Here is a 20,804-nt window from a genome sequence, read left to right on the forward strand (position 1 = left end):
GAGGGATGCAGTTGATGTGAACTGTCAAAGAAGGAGCCGGTTAGAGTGGAAAAGGCATCGGGCAGAAAAAGAAACTTCCACCAAATGGTGTCACTTCATAGATGAGACCTTCAGAGAGGAGCGACAGTTCCACTTTTCACCATTCTGTTTGGTGATGGGGAGCAGCAGAATTAGACTTGTATTTCTCCTGCAGGTCCTGGTGAGTGTTTGATTCCACACAATGTTTAAATGATTGGCATTTGTTACAGCTAAATGCAATGACTTTTGAATCACTTCGAAATATTAACCTTTATTTGCATAGCTACCCCCATACACAACATGTAGCAGTGGCAATCAAATGTTAATGATCAAAATGCAAACAAGCGAAATGTGATGAATGAAAGAATATAATCAATTCAAGAAAGAGGGGTGATAAAAAGCGACTAAAAAAAATATACAAAATTGCATTAAAATAACAATTAATTAAAACATGGGAATTGGTCGCACAAAGCTAAAATGAATCAGTCATGGCACCGATGGACACCTTAGATTGTAGATCGCTGTGTGAGATATACATTTTTATTGCACAGAGCCCTTTATAAAAGGACAAATGACCTCATACATTTTAGTTGATATATTTACTCTACTTAATTAATAAACTTAGTCTCTTAACATACAAATCCACAAAGGAGTAGACCCAACAAACCCACATACTGTAAGGAGCTTGTACGAATGGACATGGTCCATGTCCTGAAATATTGACACAAAAAATGCGTTTAAGTTTACTGGTGACTTAATGGTTGCTATGTAAAGGTACTGGAAACAGATACTTGTGTGTATGATTCATACGAAGGGCCAAAATATTTGGGTGTTATTGTTCATGATTTGAACTGAGCGTTGATGTTTATTCCTTAGTGTTTCCTGGTTGAAGCAGGGATTCCAGAAAAAGACTTCAACACATATAAAAGTGGAGTCGCATTAAGCGAAGATCTACCGGTAAAAACAGTGGTTTTCAACAATTAATCCAACACCAAGCATACACGTCCCTTGGGCCATTATATAAACATTGTGCAGAGAGAGACAGACTGATGTTCAATGATACAGGGCACCCAGCATCTTCCCACCATGGATCGCCGTCGCTTTTCCCACAACCTGAAACGGATGAAGAGAGACTGGGTTATTCCACCCATCAACTTTCCAGAAAATGACAAGGGTCCATATCCCAAACTCATGGTGCAGGTAACTGCGACTGGTGGTGAGATATGTCATTGAATTGCTTGTTTAAGTGTGTCCGAAGTCAACTAAACCTCTTTATGCGGCATCTATTTGTTGATTGTGTCTTAGATTAAATCAAGCAATGACGACAAGGTGGCAGTAACCTACAGGATCACTGGAGAAGGGGCTGACCAGCCTCCGGAGGGGCTGTTCACTATCGCTCGGCGGTCTGGGATGATGTTTGTGACCAAGCCGTTGGACCGAGAGAAAAAGGACAAATACAGGGTGAGCCGGCGTAAAAACCGCATACTTATCTTTATAATACATCCACAAATATTCTCATACCCGAACTTTGCAACCTTTCCTTGTCTTAGCTGTGGGCCCAGGCCCTCACCATGGACGCCAAGGCTGAGGAGCCCATGGAGCTCATCATCAACGTCATTGACCTGAATGACAACTCTCCCGAATTTACACACAACCCCTTCCACGGAAGAGTGAGCGAAAGCGCGGCCATTGGTGAGATTAAGGATAAGACCTCAGTGCCCTATCCCGGACTTTATGGACAAGAATTTTGTTGTTCCATATCAAACCCCAATTCTCAACCTTTTTCTCCCCCCGTGAACCCCCAGGCCACCCCTTCCTGGGGATCACAGCTCTGGATCGGGACGACCCAACAACTGAAAATGGCATCGTGAGGTATCGGATCCGGGCTCAGGCTCCTGCTTCGCCCAAAGCAGAAATGTTTTCCATAAACTCAGTGAGCGGAATGATCAGTGTGGCGGCCGGAGGACTGGACAGAGAGGTACAGCGGGTGGGGGGGCTTCACCTTCCTTTTCTGAGAGTTATTATCCCTTCCTCCGCCCTCGTTCCTCAATTGCCCTTCTCTCGCAGGCCCACCCAGAGTACAGGCTCGTCATAGAGGCCAGCGACATGGAGGGGGAGGGATTAACGGCGTCCTGCACCGCCTTCGTCACGGTGGTCGACAGCAACGACCACGCTCCCGAATTCACAATAACGTCTGTGAGTGACGCAGCGTGCAGTTCACGGTCAAAGCCAACATCCGAGGAGACCTGCTCACAGAATTTCTTGCTCTCTCTCTAAGTTCTCCAGGACGGTCCCTGAGAATGCGAGAGGAGTGGAGGTGGTCAGGCTACAGGTCAGAGACATGGATGAGCCGGGTTCTCCCAACGCTAATACCAAATACTCCATCGTCCAAGGCGACGAGCAGGGAAGCTTCAATATCAGCACAGGTCCGAGCAAAATGGAGGGAGTCCTGACTACAGCCAAGGTTGGGGCACCGCAACGTCACGATATCTTCATTTCATCTTGGTGTATATTACTCTTGAAACATGAGAGAGGGGTGTTATTTCCCGGTCGCGTACTGAACACCCACCCGTCACCTACTCCCCTGAAAGGAACTGGATTTTGAAAGCGCTCCGGTCTTTACTCTGCTGGTGGCGGTGGAGAATGAAGCGGCGTTCGCCGGACCCGTGTCCACGGCCACGTCCACGGCCACCGTCACCGTCCGCGTGGAGGACGTGAACGAGCCCCCGACGTTCAGCGCCGCGGAGATCCACGTCTCCCTGTCGGAGAGCGTCGACGTCGGCAGCGCCGTGGCTCGGTGCCAGGCCTCGGACCCAGACACCGACAGGAGACAAAGCGTGAGGTAAAGGGCGTCCGGCCGTCTCCCCTTTATATATCCGCCGTCTCCCTCCTCTTTCCTCATCTCTGTTTGAGATCGGCCGCCTTTTGTGTCTCTCTCATAGATTTCAACTGATTGATGATGACGCCCATTGGCTCAGCATCGGTAAAGACTCCGGGCTCGTCCAAGTGAAAAGCAGCATGGACAGGGAGGCGACCTTTGTCAAACATGGCAGATACACGGTTCATGTTTTGGCTTATGACAACGGTAACGTCAATACATTTGAATTCATCCAACATGTTGAACTTCCGGATGAGCAACAAAGTCGATTGCCGGGTCCAACCGTCCAACCTTTACAGCCCACCACTCCCTCTCTTCCAGGCACAGCGCCGGCCACCAGCACAGCCACGCTGGTGGTGGACCTGCTGGACGTGAATGACAACGCTCCTCTGATCAAGCAGAGGAAGGCCAGCCTGTGCAACACGCTCCCCTCGCCCGCCACGCTGGATATCGTGGACGGGGACGGTCCGGGCCACGCCGGGCCATTCAGGGTGGAGCTTCAGGGAGAGCACCGGACCAACTGGACTATCGGCGTTAACGCCACGAGTATGGCAAAAGTCATTGGACCGTAAAACCCATGATAAGATAAAAACAACAACAAAGAAAGTGAAACTCCCCCCCCCCCCCCTCTCTCTCTATTTCCGGTCTCCTCCATCAGGTGACGTCGCCGCCCTGCTGCCCAGGAGGGTTTTGCCGCCGGGCGACTACAACGTGGTGATCCGCGTCTTTGACGCCGACATGCTCTTCCAGGACAGCACGCTGGACGTGGAGCTGTGCCAGTGTCGGGGAGCCGTCTCCGCCTGCTTCATCCCGGCCCCCGAGCCTCGCGCGCACATTCCCTCCCTCGCCGTCGAGGTCCTGGCGGCCGCCTTCCTGATTCTGGGTACGATGCCCTCCCCCAGTTTTTTGTTTCTTACTCGACCCGGGTTATTTTGAAATAACTTGTTCCGCCGTGTTGGCCACAGCGCTGCTCCTGCTGCTGCTGCTGTTCCTGAGGAGGAGAAGTGCTCAAGCAGAGACGCCTTTACTGGAGGAGCCAGTCAGAGACAACATCTTCTACTACGACGAGGAAGGAGGAGGTGAAGAAGACCAGGTCAGGAGAGGAAGGGCCCAGACGAAGCCGCACTGTATTTTAGGCGAAACGATCATTTCAGGACGATGTCTCACCGTCCGCTATGTCTCTCACGCTGGCGCTTGATGAGAAGACATCACCTCATTTAGAGGAGGCTGTGGTGGTATCTTCTTTAGATCTTAAATGAGTCCACAACAGTGGTCGGAATGAACATCCTCATAGAAGCATCACCAACAGGTTCTGCCTGTTAAACCTCCCCGTGTTTTGTTTTGTTTTGTTTTCTTCCCGACCCCCGTCGACCCTCCAGGAGTACAACCTCAGCCAGCTCCACTGGGGGCTGGACGACCGCCCGCGGGTCTCCTGCACTGAGGTGTTTCCCGACGTGCAGACACTCCCCCGCTACCGCCTGCAACCGCAGGAGAACGAGGAGATCGGCAACTTCATTGAGGACGTGAGTATTACGGCAAATGACAAGGAGTCTTATATAGTCTTATATAACAATGTGTATGTATGCATGAATGAATAAGTGAAACTGTTAAAGCTTTCTTTACCCTGATCAGAACCTGCGCACTGCGGACAGGGACCCCACGGCCGCCCCCTACGATTCCCTCCTGGTGTTCGACCACGAAGGTTTCGGCTCAGATGCGGGCTCCCTCAGCTCCCTCAACTCCTCGGGCTCCGAGGAGCAGGACTGGCATGGGCTGGCGGGCTGGGGGCCACGCTTCAGCCGGCTGGCGGTCATGTACTCCGCGGATCGGGAGGACGACGACGACGACGACGACGACGACGACGACGACGACGGCGGCGATGACGACGACGACGACGACGACGACGACGACGACGACGACGACACCGAGACGCTGCCGGGGAGGAAAGAATGGGTCTGACTGTTTGGACTTGACTGCTCCTCCATGGTAAAGGTTTTGGACTCTACCATCCGCAGCTTTTATGGCTACTAAGATCCATTATTTCAGTTGGGAATAAATGAACTGTCAACGTCCTGGAAGACCACGGGAGAATGATGACAAGAATAACGAACGAAAAGCAGAAGTTTTCAGGATGAATAGTTCTCATGCTTTCATGCACATCCAGACTTCCTCTTCTGCAGCGTAGTCTTGTCAGACTTGAATTCATGACTATTGCTAAACTTGCACCATTTATCTTTTATCATGAGGAGGAAGTTTGCTTGTTCCAATATGAAAAAGGAGGAAAGCCATCCCTAACCCGTCGAATAGCTTGAAGGTCTCTCGAAGCTAATTTGGTTAAGTGCGATCAAATCCCGTGCGCACGGGAAGACAGAAAACAAACTTTTGACTGAATCTGGCAGGGGCATACAATATTTTTTGCCGTTCACTGTATTTGCACCCAACCAGTTCTCCTCCGTTTCAGAAGTGACAAGAAGGAAAACGTCGACGAGGGAGAGCGTCGGGAGAGCCGGACATAGCGCTGTGCAAGAAGTCCTGCTGCGTTACTTATTTGTTATTGGTTACAAAAGTTGTTGGTTTTTTTTTTTACTCTAATTTAATGTTCGATGAAGAAAAGACCCAATGAATGTATAAGTGGTTATTAAAAAAAAAATGTATTGGAGTAAATGTGGCTAAAATCAAATCACAAAGCTGTTTGGTTTGAATGCAAATTGTCTGACTTGACTTAATTCAACTTCTAGTCTAACTGATTTAGGAGCAGACTGGAGCAGTTGCAAGTCAATGTCTGTGGAATGTCGAAAGTACAACATGGATTAAGGCCCATTTGACGACTGCCTCAGGGATTGAACATGATTAAAAAAACAAAGAAAAAAAACGGTTCCATATCGATACATCTTGTTTATTTACGTTTATTTAGCGCGTGACGCGGCACAGCCTTTCAACATGGTGTTTCCTGGGAGTTTCGGGCCTGGAGTGGATTTAAGTGTGAGTCTTCTACGCATAAAGCACGAAATCACACTAAACAGAGGACATAGACGGACAATCTCAGCACGTGAGCGGATGTCGTCCGAGGCTCATGTCAGAAATTGAAGCACTGTCTTGGTGGAACCTCCACCCAGCGTCACTTTGGAGCATCCAGAGAGCAAACAAGTTGATAAAAAAAACTCAACTTCATATTCTTGATTTTTTGTTTCTCCCCCCTCGTAGTCGTCGAAAAACCGCCCGTCCTGCGACTGCGTTAAAGGCAATTTATTCAGCTACTTAAATGAAGATACTGAGGTGATCAATATAGTGAATGCTCTCGACACAATGGATAAACCATTAACCAGCAACCTTTGGTTGGAAAGACAGAGAGTGGGAATGTGTGCGTTATAGGGCGGGTGGAGCAAAGTTCAGACGAGATTCTGTCCCGCATTGAAACACCCTGTTACAGAGCAGGGGTAGAAACACAAAGCTGTGCAGAGAAGTCAAGCTGCAGCGAAACGCCAAATCCAGTTTAACTCGGGACTTTTAAAAGGCTTTCGTCGAAGGCAAATCATTTCCTCACTTACTCGGGGCGGGGGGAACGTGGGTTCCGGACCTGGGCCGAGGAGCCGGGAAGGCGAGGAAGAGCCTGTCAAAACAGCAGTGAAGCGGCATGTAGCGGTGCTCGTCATCTGGTCCTGACGCGAAGGCGTCTGGATGAAGGAGGAACACCGACGGGGAAAAGGTACGACGGCCCCAGAGAGAGAGAGAGAGAGAGAGAGAGAGAGAGAGAGAGAGAGAGAGATGCCTCTACATTTTAGACCAATTGAACGGGAAACGTGCGTGTGATGTTCTTCCTCCGGGACAGATGTCGCAGAACATGTTCCAGGAGGGGCTGTACCAGGTGTACTTTAGGGAGACGTCGGACGCGCTCCCCCAGCCCGCGGCAACCAACCGGGGAGACCTGCAAGACGCCAGGATCCATCGCTGGTTCGGGACCGTTGTCAACACCCGACTTTTAGTCACAGGGGTGAGCTCCGACTCCGGTCAACGTCCTTAAACTTTCAACAAGCCGCGAGACGCGATTCGTCTCAAACCCAATCCCATCCGATCCAATCAAATGTGGTGTCCCGCTCGGCGTCCAGGTGGTGCAGGTTCTGGGCGCCCTGGCGTGCATCTTATCCACGGTCACCTACGCCTGCGTGAGCTACAGCTGCTCTGTCACCGTGACGACGCCGATCTGGTCGAGCCTGTTTGTGAGTGCATTCTTCCCGGGCGACGCGGCGACACACCGCGCCCATTCAGTTGTGCCTCGCTCGTGACAAAGTTGACTTGAGTGCCCGTGCGCGTGTGTGTGTGTGTGCGTGCGTTTCAGTATATCGGGACTGGATGTCTGGCAATGAACGTCCCGAAGAACCCCACCAAACTGAGGGTAGGCCCAGCGTAGACTCATTCGCTCGTAAAGGACCACGTCATTCATGGTGTTGAAGGTGGTTGTTTGCTCTGGGCAGGTCACCACTCTGATGGGTCTCAACCTCTTCAGCTTTCTGCTTGGATTCTGTGTTCTGCTGGCCTACAGCTTCAACTCCCTCCATCCCATCGCGCTCGGCACGAGTCAGCAGGTAACAAGCGGCCTTCCAAGAAGTGAGGAGTTACTCTGTTACGAACGAAACGACGCCATCTCAAAGGGCCCGGGGGAGAACGGGGACCCCATCTCGGAGAAACCGCCGCCCGCGTTTCTGCTTTCGTGTCACCTCTGTAAATAGCGAGCTGCGGGCGGGATGTTTCTGCGGCTGGTTCTCAGCCTCAAAGTTCAGGTTTGCCGTTTTCCGACCCGGGCGTGATTAAAAACGTTGGTCCCCGTCATTTGTGACTGCTCCTCGAACAGCCTCGCCGAGCCCGTTACTGTTGACAATCTTCTTACCACTCTGCCGCAGCTTCTCTCTGCGCTCCTATGACGTCCGGTGGCGCAAATAGTACATTTTGTCCGGTGTTGCAGCGCTTTATTCGACTCTTTTGCACTTCCACGAATCACCTCTTGCGGCTCCCTCCGTGCCCACGTCGGGGACTAGAAACAGGAAGTTGCATCGCTTCCCACTGGACAACCTGGTGTGGCTTTCGGATGTAGCTGCAAAAGTTACTCTTTTGCGGTGCAAAAGTGCGAAAGAGTCGAATGAAATGGCAAAAAAACGGACAAAGGATGCAAAGCCCCGTTGGGCCGCATTGAAACGCGGCGAGAAGCTGCAGCAGAGTGGTAAGTGGTTCAGTGGTCAGTGAAGGGTTCAGGGAGGTCGTGCTCGGAACAGGTGGGAAGGGCGGGAAGCAATGTTTTTAATAAGGCCTGGGTTGAGGAAAACCTATCCATTACCATAAGCTGCATCTGAAAGGCTTTTGGCCTCAATGTCTTCGGTCTCGACCGATTTGAACCGTAGCGAGCGGGTTCCCACGTGGCCAAGGGGAGCGCCGTCGCCTTCACGGTGCAGTGTCTCCTCGCATCCGTCTACGTCCTGTTCCTGTCCTGGAGGGGCCTCCGACGCTACGGCTCGCCCTGCACCCAGACCTACAGCCCTCTTTCACAGGTGAATACAATACCGCGGAGGCACCGACGCGCGCCTAAAAACCCACGTGTGTATATCATTACCGAGAGATGCACGGTATTTTTGCAAACGCAACTTAACACCCACTCATTCAAACACACACACACACACACACACACACACACACACACACACACACACACACACACACACACACACACACACACACTCATTTTCAGAGAAAAGTAAAAGAGTACATCATGAAATTGAAATATGTCTACTTAATGGAGCCCCGTAACGTCAAAGAGTAACGTTTGCCCCCATATGAAATACAAACTACAGTATCTGCAGACATTCGCTCTTCTCCATTTATATTTTAAATAAATGACCACGTGGCCCCAGGGACCTCTCGCACCGTCGGGAGACATTTGGGGCTTCGTCAAACCAAATTCGAGGAACCCTGGATGGCCTCCTCGGCTCTTGGAATGATCATTTTGTCGTGCGGGTGAATGATTTCCGTAAAAAAAAAAAATTAATAAAAAAATCCGGAGCGGGGCGGTACTCAACTTGGCGGTGTTGTTTTCCTCTGCTCCGCAGGGTCCGGATGATAACGCCGATCCGCTGTTGGAACGAGAGGAGCTTTTCAGCCTTTGATTCCAAATCACATGACTCATCACTCATCGTTTCTCTGACTGCACTCTGAGGTGCGTCCAGGGCCTTCACTCCCCGCTCATGCGTCGACTGACCACTATCAGCTATAAAGACTTTAAAAAAAACAGACAAATCTGTCTTATCTTTATAGTAAACTAACAAAACGGCAGTATGTTTATCAAGACTGTATATCGATGTTTTCACAGTTGTCCTTTTTCAGATGATCCACGTTTCTTAAAATTCCGTATTTATTGATGCTGTAATAAAACATATTGCATTTTCAAGTGCGACTCACTGAGCCTTACGCATTTTATTTGTTCAGGGCCTTCATTTCACTAGAGGGCAGTCATTGCAAGTGCAGTGAATATGTGACATGAGTCATGGGGAATAAGATTACTCAATTCAAAGGCAGCGGCGCGCACGGGGGAAAAAAACAACGTCCCTCTTAAAGACGTCCCTCTTAAAAACAACAACTGTGAATTCCCTCACGAATTCCCAAGGTAATCGCTATTTCCTCATGTAAAAATCCAATCCAAACGTCGATGAGTATTTATTTTAATTTTTCATGAGCGTCACATTTAGATGCCGACCGCGTGAGCCTGGGCTGGTGAAGTAAGAAGGTCACTGCCTCGGAACATGCTTGGGGACTGTATAAATAAAACTCGAACGCAAACTTGCTGCATTGGTTTGCACCAGTTTGAAGCCCTTCCCTGCCTCTCTCCAGGGGCTGTAGAGGTCAGCAGTGACCTGCTTTCAGGGATCTGGTTCTCCCTCCCCCGGGCCGGGCATTACCCCCCGTCTTTGGATCATTTTACTTATAATTAACATCATATGTGGACCCCACAAGGCACTTGTAATAACTCTGTGTCCATTACCCTTGACTTGATAAACATTTAAACATCAATCCTCTATGAAATCACTTCAATATAAAATGTTTTCAATGTAAGTGGACTTAAGTGCTAACCTGTTCAAATTTGAAGCTCTAAAAGATTTGACTGTTTGGATACTTTTGTGTATGTAAATATAGCTGCAGGCAGCAATACAGCTTATTCATTTTAGGTACCTGCTACGTCTTTTGGTTACTGTGAAATGCATCACAGTTTTGCTAAACTTACAAACATTGTGGAGTTACGTCCATGTTCCTGATGTTCCGTTTAAATATTCCCGCTGTGTTTCAGGTATTTAGATCGATCCAATTGTTCGTGCAATCTAGCACGAGTTTTTTTTTGTTTTTTTTTGTTTGTTTTTTAACTTAGAGACTTATGGTGGATTTATACGGCATCGGTTGGTAATGTTATAAAGTGACGGCGTTCTCAATGCAACACCATTTTTTTGTCAATGTTCGGAGAATTTATGAAGTCGTATCAGTAGTTCTGGATACAAATCTGGATGGAATGAATCAAACTTGCACGACAGCGCGTATGAAACATTCAACCAGATGTCAACCATTGATCGTAAGTTCTAAAGTGACATAACGGGCATCACATCAGGTAGGTCAGTTCTAAATGACAGTTTTCAACAACGGAGCTAACAGTCCTAATTTTATTCACAAGTTGTTAAGTAGAGTGCATTTGTAAATTTGGACAAGAAATGACAGATAATTGTTTTATCAACCAGTTGTCCAAGACATCTGGACAAAATAATCAAACAAGTACCACAGTATATATAACGATCACTTGACAATTAATAAGCGTTCATTGTTTAAAAGGCAATCTTAAATCAAAAAAGCAACAAAGAAAATGGACAACTTGTATGAAATTGTCAAAGTAAACAGTGCTTATAAACGTTGCGTTATATGCAGTTGTTTAACAAAAAAAGTCAAGGTTTTGGATCCACATCTTTATAACTGCAGCTCGACGTTTGTAATGTACGTTTTACAAAAACGAAGCCATTTTAACGGAGGAAAATAAAAATATTTATTCACCCGCGGCACATTTTTTGTTGGTTGGAAATGTTTGTCATTCAGACGATCACGTCATATTTGACCGGGCGCCGGTGCTTGACAGACTTTGTAATCGTTGCTGTCACATCCACGCCGGGTTTCAATGCATCATTGGTGACTTCCAGAGCTTTGATGTTGAAGTTGCATTTCTCTGTGAGTTTAAATCTGTTACAATTTTGGCAGGTGTGGTCGTCGTCGTCGTCCGTGCTGAAATTTTCCCGACTTCCCCCACACTAAGTGCTAACGTGTTTGTTTGTCAAATGAGTGGATGTTATTATGGACACTATTTCCAACAGTTCCTCGTCTGGGAGTTTCTTGTCAGTTTCGTTCTCTGCGACTTCCACGTCTGATCTCGGTGCAATATTGAAAGTTTATCCATAAGTGTTTTTTTTCCCCCACAGTATTTTTCTTCAGAACTTTATTTTTGAATATTGTGACTGACCTTGAGGACTGGATTTTTGGACAATGGCTTCTTTATTGTCTTTATTGTATTGATTTTTGGCTATTTTTCGGCATCTGGAACAATTTCAAAAACAAACGTTGTAATTACCTTGCATGACAATAATAAATACATGTTATTTTATAAATATAATAAATACATGGTAGTTGTAATTACTACTTCACTACATTTTTTATGTTAATAATATACAATTGGAAAATTCAGTTTAACAGATTACTTGTCTACTTATTGTAATGCAGACAACATATGGACATATGGAACTTCAACATCAATTTGGAATTATTATGGAAGAACTTGTCAACACTTAGCACTCTCTGTCTTTTCATTTAAATCTGCTACGTTTAGCTGTAGGAAACTGTTTATACGTGACTTTTCTTGAAAAAACAATGTTTATTTTCTTACTTTTAACCAAACGTTGAATATTTGGGATCACAGTTGTTCGGTCTTTCCCTAATATCTGCTCCGTATGTGGATCTGTTTGGATGAAATTTAAACCACGAGATGCTTGTGACATACCGGTTTAAACGACGCCTCAACCATGTTCGTACCTCATGTCATTGTGCTGCAGTTACTTTTAGCCAGCTTGGACATATTTTGGCATTGAATGCATTGGACCGCACCCTGTGATTTCGGTCAAATTTGGTTGGTTTTTCACAGATTTCTGCGCCGTATGTGAATCGATTTGGTCCAACAAGATGTAAACCGTGTTCTTAGCTTCTGCCGTTCTTCTGTTTCAGTTTGAGATTTCAAAATTCAGAGAATTTCCCCCAAACAATATCATAATGAACTCCACATGGGGACCCCACAAGGCGCTCGCAGTAAGAAAGCCAACCTCATTGGCTCAATGACATTAAGCACACAGTAGACTTAACACACTGCAGTAACATTTGGAGCCCGATGGGAGTGATAAAGAGCTAAACTGAAACCATTTTTATTTTCTTTTTCTTTTTTTACCTGTGTTGAAACTTAACCAGAGGCACCAGTCAGGTAGGGAGTACCCTGGGCTCATTGTGGGATTATCTTAGTGGGATCCACACCGTGAGAGGGCTCCATGTCTTCTGACCCCATGGCGATCAAAAACACACACACACGCGCACACACACACGCACGCACGCACACACGCACGCACGAACGCACACACACACACACACACGCACGAACGCACGCACACATACACACACACTCAGGGCCGTAAGAGTGAAAGAATCCAGGTGGAACCCCTTTCGCACGGCATGTCTGGTTAACAGATTCCAGCTGTTTTCTGGCTGGGATATTGCTATGGGAATGTGCAGAGAGGGGAAAGTGACATTTTTTAGTAAATAGACAGAGAAAAGAGGAAAAGGAGCAAGGACGAGCTATCTGAACGGCACAGAAATCGATGGCTTATTCCTTCCATTTTAAAATAGATAGATGAAAACCTCCGCGTGTGAATCTGCGTGTGAATAAGTCACCGTGTGTTCTCAGCCAATGGTTGAACCTCCTAACATGGGCTTCCCGGTTCTTTGTAGCGATATTATGACAAGATGTCACCCTGACGGCTTTCTTTTAGGGATGACTGGGTATTGGGAATCTCCGGAAAATCACCTCATCTTGTTTCCCTCGGAGTGAAAAAGAAAAACATCCCCTCCGTGTGAAAGGGAAGGGGAGGCCTCGCGGCGATGACACAAAGGTGAGTTGGCCACGGGAAAGAGGAAGCGTTGATTCGGCGAGACAAGGTCGGCTCTGCTGACTCAGAACCGGATTCCTCTTCCACTCAGGGGAAGGGGACCTTGGGAGCACCAAGTCGAGACTATGGAGAAAAGGGAGCAGGGAGCTACGGGGCCAGATGGTAGCTTTACTCCACATGCTCTCACCGTCGTCTCTACAGAGAGCGCCGGGGCGCGTCCTCCGAATAGCCCGCGGCGGTGAGCGAGGACTCAGGTGGTGAATCGCACCTTGTTCACGCCGGAAAAGCGCAAGGGAAAGCCAAGACAAGGCAAAAAAAGGCGGACGTCATCTTGAGAACATTCAGCAATAATTTATTTTTCATAATCTCGAGAAACCACCAAGTCTTCTCATCTGGAAAATTCATCATCAGTTGCCAACAACACAGTTTTGAAAAATGTAAAGTTACTATACAAATTCTTAATAGAAAAAAAAGAATAAATTAATTATGGAACTCTGTTATTTTTTGTCAATTCCACTTTTTTTTTTCTACAACACCTTTGATGTCTGGTTACAATTGAACAGAAGTGATAAAATCAAGTTACATGCTCTATTGTTTGGTAGGGGGGGCGCGGGGGGGGGGGGGGGGTGTCCTACAATTAAACCGTAAGTTAAAATAAGCTTCATTCTGCACATCTGGTATTGAATCTATTGATAACAATGAAGGGGAGTCTATGTGACAAAGCAGTAACTGGTCATTTTGTCGCACCTGAAAGGGTTGTTACAATATCAGAAAAAAAAACAACAAAAAAAAAAACAACAAAAAAAACCAAAACAATACCGGTTCATAAAAAAAACGGGATATTGGGTTAGAACAGCGGTGAATGTTAAAAAAAAAAACCCACAAAACCTTACAGTGCCCCTCCATAAATACGAAAAAAAAAAAAAAAAAAAAAAAAAAAAAAAAAAAAAGTTAAAATAAAGACTGATAAAAGTTAGTAGATTTTTCTCGGGACTTTTTAGAAAAAAAGAAATCTCATAATGTCTCTCTATGAAGCACGGAAAGCAAGTATGGCATGTTCAGAACTATAGGGTACATCACGCTTTATCACATCGGGCTCAGAGGTCCAGAGTTCACCACAAGGACAAAGGTCAAAGGTCGATCGGGACAGTCTGGAGGGGGGGGGCATCTTCATGTACAAAGACGTGCTCCGCGGGGGGGGGGGGGGGGGGGTGTGTTTCGTTGGAGTCGCTATGAGAGGGCGGACGCTGGAGTTTCATCTCTGCGCGTCCAGTGAGGGCATGCAAGACGTCACGGCCGACGACAACAGTGGGAACGGCTCGCACCCGAAAAAAATAATAAAAATAAAATAAAATAAAATAAACGCGGGCAAGGAGTGCGCACGGCGTAGGGTTTGACTGGGGGGGGGGGGGGGGCGGCGAGGGGCAACAGCTGCGTACGACGGAAGGGGGCGGACACGCGTTTGGGTTTCACAGCGGACAGTTGCCGTTGCGATCGCTGGTTCGCTTCGGGACCCGAGGCTCGGACCGCGGAGGCGGCGGGACCGGGTTCCGACCTTCTCACCGAAGTAGTCTAGACAGTAGCAAGTTACATGTTATTATGATGAGACGAGAGGGAAAAACAAAACGAAACAAAAAAAAAAAAACAGGGAATTCCAGTGCATACGTGAAAGTCCAGCTTCTACACTGTGAGGGGGGGGGTTTGCCGTGACACTGGGTTAAAAAAAAAAAAACAACGACAAAAAAAAAACCCCAAACGATAACCCGGTCGCTCGCTCGCCCGGCGTCGCTGAGATGGGGAGTCTGCCGCCCGCCGAGGAGAAGGTGAGGAGGTGAGTCTTTCGGTTCGCACGGAGGGCCTTCCCCCAACGAAGGTCGGTCGGCGGGAATAATAAGGGCTGGTCATGGGAACACGGGAAGGGCGAGCAGAGTGCACTGCGCTCCCTGAAAGCCCGGCGCTGACGATTGAATTTGGAACGAGAGACGTGTCCGCCGGGGGGGGGGGGTAGGACCGCGGTACAGAAAGAGGGCACCGGGGACCGCCTTACTCCGGCTTCTCCCCTGTCATCGATCGAAAGCCTGTTTCCTCAGTTGATATCGACAGCGACACGATATCACAAACCCTCTCAGGCGGCCGACGCCTCGGAGCGAATTGATCTGCGCCTCTGCACCTCCTCCTCTGAGCTTTCCCGCACGAGAATTCACAGCCGCGCCCCTCGCGGGGGGCAGAGAAGGGGAGGACCCCCCCGACCGCCACTCCCGACCGGTGTTGTGCTTTTAAACCCAAAATGGCTCCTCCACGCAACACGACGCAAGTACCGAAAAAAAACCAAAAAACAAAAACTCTCGACGTAGACTCTAGAGTATCGCTCGGCGGCCGGCGTTTATATCTTTGATGAAACCCTCCCCGGCCGCCGTTTCACTTTCTTCCAAACGGAAAAAAACCCCCAAAAAAACCCCACGCGGTGTCTGTTTCAGTGAGGAATGACGGTAGAAACTCGAAAGCACCGACCTTGTTTGGGCACGGAGAAGCCGGCGGTTTGCCTGTGCCCGTAACGCGGATGTTGATGTCTGACGCCGGTCGATAAGTGAGGGCGCTCTACGTCTGCCGGGGGGAGAGACCGTGCACCTCTGGAGGCTCAATCCCGTTCCACGGCGGCGCCACCGCTCGCATTTACGAGGGGGACAGAGAGGGCCAGGGCGCCCCACCCGGACGGCCTCCGTTTCGGGTCCGACGGTCGGAGCTTTCCGTGGATCTCTACGGGTCACTCGGATCAAAACGACGGCGTTGGAGTCGGTCGGCGCCGTACGCGAGCAAGACGTGCGAACGGGACTTCGCCGCCGTTCCGTTTTTCGGAGACAGGAGTCCATAAGATGATGAAGTCAACTGGAAATACACAAAGTTATTATTCTTTTTTTTTCGTTTGTTCGTTTTTTTCACCGCCAAACCTCGCCATCTCCTCTTTGCGACGCTGTAAGGGGCCTGTGTACAAAGCACGGCGGGGTTCGGCGGCGCGGCCAGAAAGGGTGTCTTCAGGGTCGACTCGGGGGCTCCGGCACCGGTCCACGTCCTGCTACAATGAGTGTTATTGCTACGGTCCTCACGCACCCACGGCCGCCCCACAGACCACCGCCGCGCCGCCGCTCGGAACAACGCTCCCGCTCGGTTGACTGATGGTCCAATAAGTCAGTGCCGGGCCTTTGTGTTGAGTCCGGTGGATCTTTGGTTGGGGGAGGGGGAGAGTGAAGGCTGTTGTTGCGAGGTTTCATCCACCAGATAATGAAGTCGCTCCTGTTTGTCGCTCAATCTTTCACGGAATACAGCGGGAGAAATGATACCAAAAAAGACAGACGACATCAACGGGACTAATGAAAACACACACCAATCAGTCGGGGGCCGGCAATGCGTGAAAAATCGGTGGCTCAAATCCAGCAGGTATCCTCTGATTTGGTGGCAGTTCAGTTTTCCGTGAGCCCCGGCATCAGAGGTTGAAGATATGAAATATGGCTGAGGGGTCGGCTGTGGAGGTGACTTGTGGGGGCACGAGTGGGGATGAGAGTGCGTATCCTTTTTTTTCCCCGTCCCCTCGCCATTCTCTCCGCCGCCGCCGCCGCCGCCGCCGCCGCCGCCGCCGCCGCCGCCGCCTCCCAAAACCCTTGCCTGTTCCTCCGGATGGAGAGGGGACCTCACGGACCTGTCGGGGGTTTAAGTTTCAAGGTTGTATCTCCCCCTCCGAAGCGGTCACTTCTCAAAGCCTCGCCCGTGCCGCGACGGTGTGGAAGTCGCATGAACGGCTCGACGGTCGAGCCCGGATAGGAGGGGGAGGGGTCGGGGTGCCGGGATTCAGCCGGGATTTTCTGGGTTTTGAGGACGAGGCTTTGAGGACGAGGTTGTTGGTTGCTGATGGGGTAGGAGTGAGGGACTGCGGAGGGGGCAGCGGGTCCGTTCCAAAGATTCAGACCAGCGTCCCGGGTTTGGCCTTGTCGTGTCCGTACCACTGCACGTCTGCCAGCTCCGAACACAGGGGGCTGCTGAGGAAACAGCTGTCACTGAAGGACCTGCGCAGGGGGAGGGAGGGAAACCAAGGTCAGACATCGCAGACATCGGCCATCCGTCACCAGCCGACGAAGGTCGACGCCTCAGACGCTCTAACCCGGATGGTTTTGGTGCGCGGGCGCTTCTCCCGCCGCGGTTATCGCGCGGCGACCGGTGACTCTGCGGACGCCGGACGCGTCGTGCGATTTGAGTGTGTTTTGAGAAGCGGAATCCGCGGGGCTGCGACACACGGAGGAGCTTCCAGAGCCAGAGCAACAGGGCGGAGCGCATGCAGGAACCCGATGTAGACGCAGCCAGAGAAAGAGGCAGGAGGACACACACACACAAATAGCGGGCGGCAAAACCCCGAAAAAAACCCCCATTTCTTCCTCATAAGAGGCACGACGGTCTGAGCTTCCACCTCCGGCTCGTTTCGGCGCTCCGGATTTCCCCACGGCAGATTTTTGATTCGTTGGGCCGATTCCCCGCCGCCCACTGTTCCTTCATTATTTCTAAGCGTCTGGCCTTGCTAGTGTCGCCACAGGTTTGCAGGTTCCCCTAGACAGTACCTCTATGCGTCAGAGCTGGTCTGAGCGGCAGACTGACAGACGTCCTCAGTAGGAGAGCTGTCTGCTGTGCCTCTAAACCAGGAGAGAGGACGCACGCACGCACGCACACACACACACACACACACACGCACGCACGCACGCACGCACACAAGCGCACACACGCGCGCACACACAGACAGACACACAAGGAAAGGAAGATTAGTAGAGGGACAGCGCAGACAGGGAGACATTGAGATATTAATGAAGTTCACCCGGGTTTTGTGTGAGAGGAAGAGAAGTGAGAGAGAGAGAGGGGGGGGGGTTCGTCAAAAAAAAACAACAACAGACAAGCAACAGAGTAAAAGGTAAGAAGTGAGTTATATAGAAGTGATCGCGTGAGGAGAGAAGCTGGAGAGTAAATGTCGATAAACCCCGGATCAAATGCAGTCCCAGAGTGTTAGTGTTAGTGGACGGAGAAGACTCGAGGCTCCCAAAAGTGTCAACTTCCACACAGCTACGCGAGGACGGTAAAAAGCTGCCGAGGAGCTGTGAACTCCAACCAGTCTATCTTTTCATCCTGATCAGCTACTCTGTGGACGTGTGTGTGTGTGTGTGTGTGTGTGTGTGTGTGTGTGTGTGTATATCTTACCCACTCTGCCAGTTCAGGATGTGTTGTGGACTACAGGGAGGGGTGGGTGTGGCTGCCTGTTCGCTGGATGGAGTCATACTCCTCTGGCTGTGCGGGGAGGCGGCTACGAGGAGAGAGACGGACATTACTTTGTACCATATAGTACGCATGTGTGTAGAGGTAGGCGTAGACGGGAAGACACACACGCGCACACACACACACGCACGCACGCACGCACGCACGCGCGCGCACACACACACACACACACACACACACACACACACACACTACTTACAAAGGGTTCAAAGGCCAGTGGAATGCAAAGCATGCTTCACTGCAGCTTTTGGGGGCGGAGTCACAGTGCAGGGATCAGATAACACACACACGCATAGACACACACACGCATAGACACACACACACGCGTACACACACACACACACATATGCAAACACACAGAGCCTCGTTGGCGCAGTAGGCAGCGCGTCAGTCTCATAATCTGAAGGTCGTGAGTTCGACCCTCACACGGGGCAGAAGCTTTTCATCTTAAACACAGAGTTGCCTTTGTAGACAGAACATTTGGAGTAAGCCAGTGGAGCAGGGCTCCTTACATACCTACAAATCTCCCGTCAGACGCTCACTACACAGTAAGAGCTTGTGATTAAAAGCCGCCTCCTTTTGTTCCCAGCAGCACATGGGCCTTGTCTTCGCAGCGAGGGCCAAAGTCGAGACTTTTTGAATTCGAGACCGAAAGCTGCGTCTGCGCTTGCGGAGTGCGTATAAAAACAACCCTTACGGAGCAGGAGGAGAGACGAACCACCCACCTGGCGAGCACTTGGCCAGCGTCCCCACCCTGCTCCCCCGGCCGTGTCCCAGAGTGCCCTGATGCGACCCCGTGTCGGAGGAGTTGGACCCCGAGTGCGAGTGGCTCCTCTCCTTCAGGCTCCCTGAGGACCTCTGGTACCAGCAGCGCAGCTCCTCGGACACCGCCACCCTCCCCCCTCCGCCGCCGCTCCCGTCGCGCCCCAGCGAGGGAGTCCGTACAATTTGCGACCGGGACGGCGTGAGTCGGCCGCTGCTGTCGCTGCCGTCCTCGGCCCCCCAGGTCTCCTTGTAGAGCCCCCCCGCCGTGTAGGAGCTGGAGGTCTTGAACTGCGCCTTGACGCTGTAGTGGCCCTCCTGGTCGCTCTCCAGGCTGCGCACCACCACGGGGTTGGGGCTGCCCTCCACGTACAGTGGGTACTCCTTGATGCGGTACTGGGAGGAGGGCTGGCTCTGGCTGTGGAGGTAGACCCCGTGGTGACCCCCGCCCCCACCACCGCCGCCCGCGCCCCCGCTGGTGCCGTTCTTGGCAGCCAGGTTCGGCATGGAGCCGGAGTTGGAGGAGCCCAGGTGACCTGCAGACCTGCCGAGGGGACATGACAAAGGGAGAGGGTTCATATTCAGCAACGCAATTGATGGACACTCACCTAATTGATTTAATATTTATTGCAACATTTCTAGCATTAGTTAAATTTGGATGTGAGCATATGATTGTGGAATCTATTGATTTTACAAAAAGATTGAGATCTGCGCAAATAATTTCAATCGGGCGATTATGTAATAATTGCCATGTAATAATAATCTACTAATAATCTCTACCTGTAATAATCGACTCCACTCTCCACTCGAATTTCTAGGTCTTTAAAGGACGCTGTCACCGGCCCTCACCTGTGCCTCTGTCTTTGTCTCTGCCTGGCTTTGGAGGGGGAGTCCTCTCCCAGGGTGGAGTAGTTGGGGTTGCTGCCGGGGGCCAGCGGCCCCCCGGCGGGGTAGTAGTGCTCCGAGCTGCTCTGGCTGGTACAGGACGAGCAGTCATCCAGCGGGTCCGAGCCGTTGGAGCTGCGTCCCGGGACCAGGAAGAAGTCGGGGCTGCCCAGAGTGCCCCGGGTGTGGGGGTCCGTGTCTGGGTCAGACACCAAGAGCTTCCCCTGGGACTCCAGGCTGGAGCTGCGGTTTCTAAAGTGCTGAGCCAGGCTGTGCAGACGGGTGGGACTGATGTCCACTGACCTGCATAGGACAGAGAAAATGCTTTAGAAGTATATCAACAACAACATTAAGAATTTGGAGGATACAGTTTATGTAAAGTGAAATAATATGATCAGGGTTGCACATTTGAAGGTCAGGCCTGACCTGGTCGAGTGTACGTAGTGTGGAGCCCTCGTCCTCAGGTCCGGGGTGGAGGGCATGCTGGACTGGGAGCTCCAGTGGGGGAGACTTCGGATGGGGCTGCTCTGCAGAGAGTTACTACCCCCCGCCTCTGCGTTGCCAGAGCTGGGGAAACGCTTGTGACTGATGAAAGGAGGAGAAGGTAAAATAAACAGTCAGTAAACACAACAGAAAAGTATTATAATAATAACAAGATAAGAACAAGATTCTGATAGGATATGTGCAGTTTAAACACCATATGCATAACAAAAAAAAAACATTGCATGGTTCTAATG

The 20,804-nt window shown here is 50.1% G+C and overlaps 3 protein-coding genes across 3 annotated transcripts in view; 2 read left to right on the plus strand and 1 right to left on the minus strand.

The window, feature by feature from the left end:
- Positions 1-126: 126 nt before the first annotated feature.
- Positions 127-4,855, plus strand: LOC307231955 (B-cadherin; the record flags this gene model as incomplete). The annotated part of the gene is made up of 15 exons (XM_080002832.1): positions 127-199; positions 895-975; positions 1,084-1,218; positions 1,324-1,479; positions 1,569-1,710; positions 1,824-1,996; positions 2,086-2,214; positions 2,297-2,482; positions 2,610-2,860; positions 2,961-3,103; positions 3,218-3,442; positions 3,555-3,779; positions 3,862-3,989; positions 4,276-4,419; positions 4,529-4,855. Exons 1-15 carry the CDS (start codon positions 155-157, stop codon positions 4,853-4,855), a joined length of 2,490 nt encoding a protein of 829 aa, XP_079858958.1. The 5' UTR covers positions 127-154.
- A 1,870-nt stretch (positions 4,856-6,725) lies between these two features.
- tmem253 (transmembrane protein 253) lies at positions 6,726-9,048 on the plus strand (the record flags this gene model as incomplete). Its single annotated transcript, XM_080002833.1, has 5 exons — positions 6,726-6,887; positions 7,003-7,113; positions 7,369-7,479; positions 8,290-8,436; positions 8,992-9,048. 5 exons carry the CDS (start codon positions 6,726-6,728, stop codon positions 9,046-9,048), a joined length of 588 nt encoding a protein of 195 aa, XP_079858959.1.
- An 8,020-nt stretch (positions 9,049-17,068) lies between these two features.
- frmd4a (FERM domain containing 4A) overlaps positions 17,069-20,804 on the minus strand; it is a gene marked incomplete at both ends in the record, with an annotated part of 48,828 nt that continues 45,092 nt past the window's right edge. The window contains 5 exon segments of the mRNA XM_080002437.1: positions 17,069-17,171; positions 18,346-18,448; positions 19,146-19,726; positions 20,032-20,370; positions 20,494-20,652. Coding sequence (XP_079858563.1) covers positions 17,069-17,171; positions 18,346-18,448; positions 19,146-19,726; positions 20,032-20,370; positions 20,494-20,652 — 1,285 coding nt within the window.

This window comes from Zeus faber, assembly GCF_960531495.2.
Source record: "Zeus faber genome assembly, chromosome: 6".
In the NCBI taxonomy this organism is placed as follows: Eukaryota; Metazoa; Chordata; class Actinopteri; order Zeiformes; family Zeidae; genus Zeus; species Zeus faber.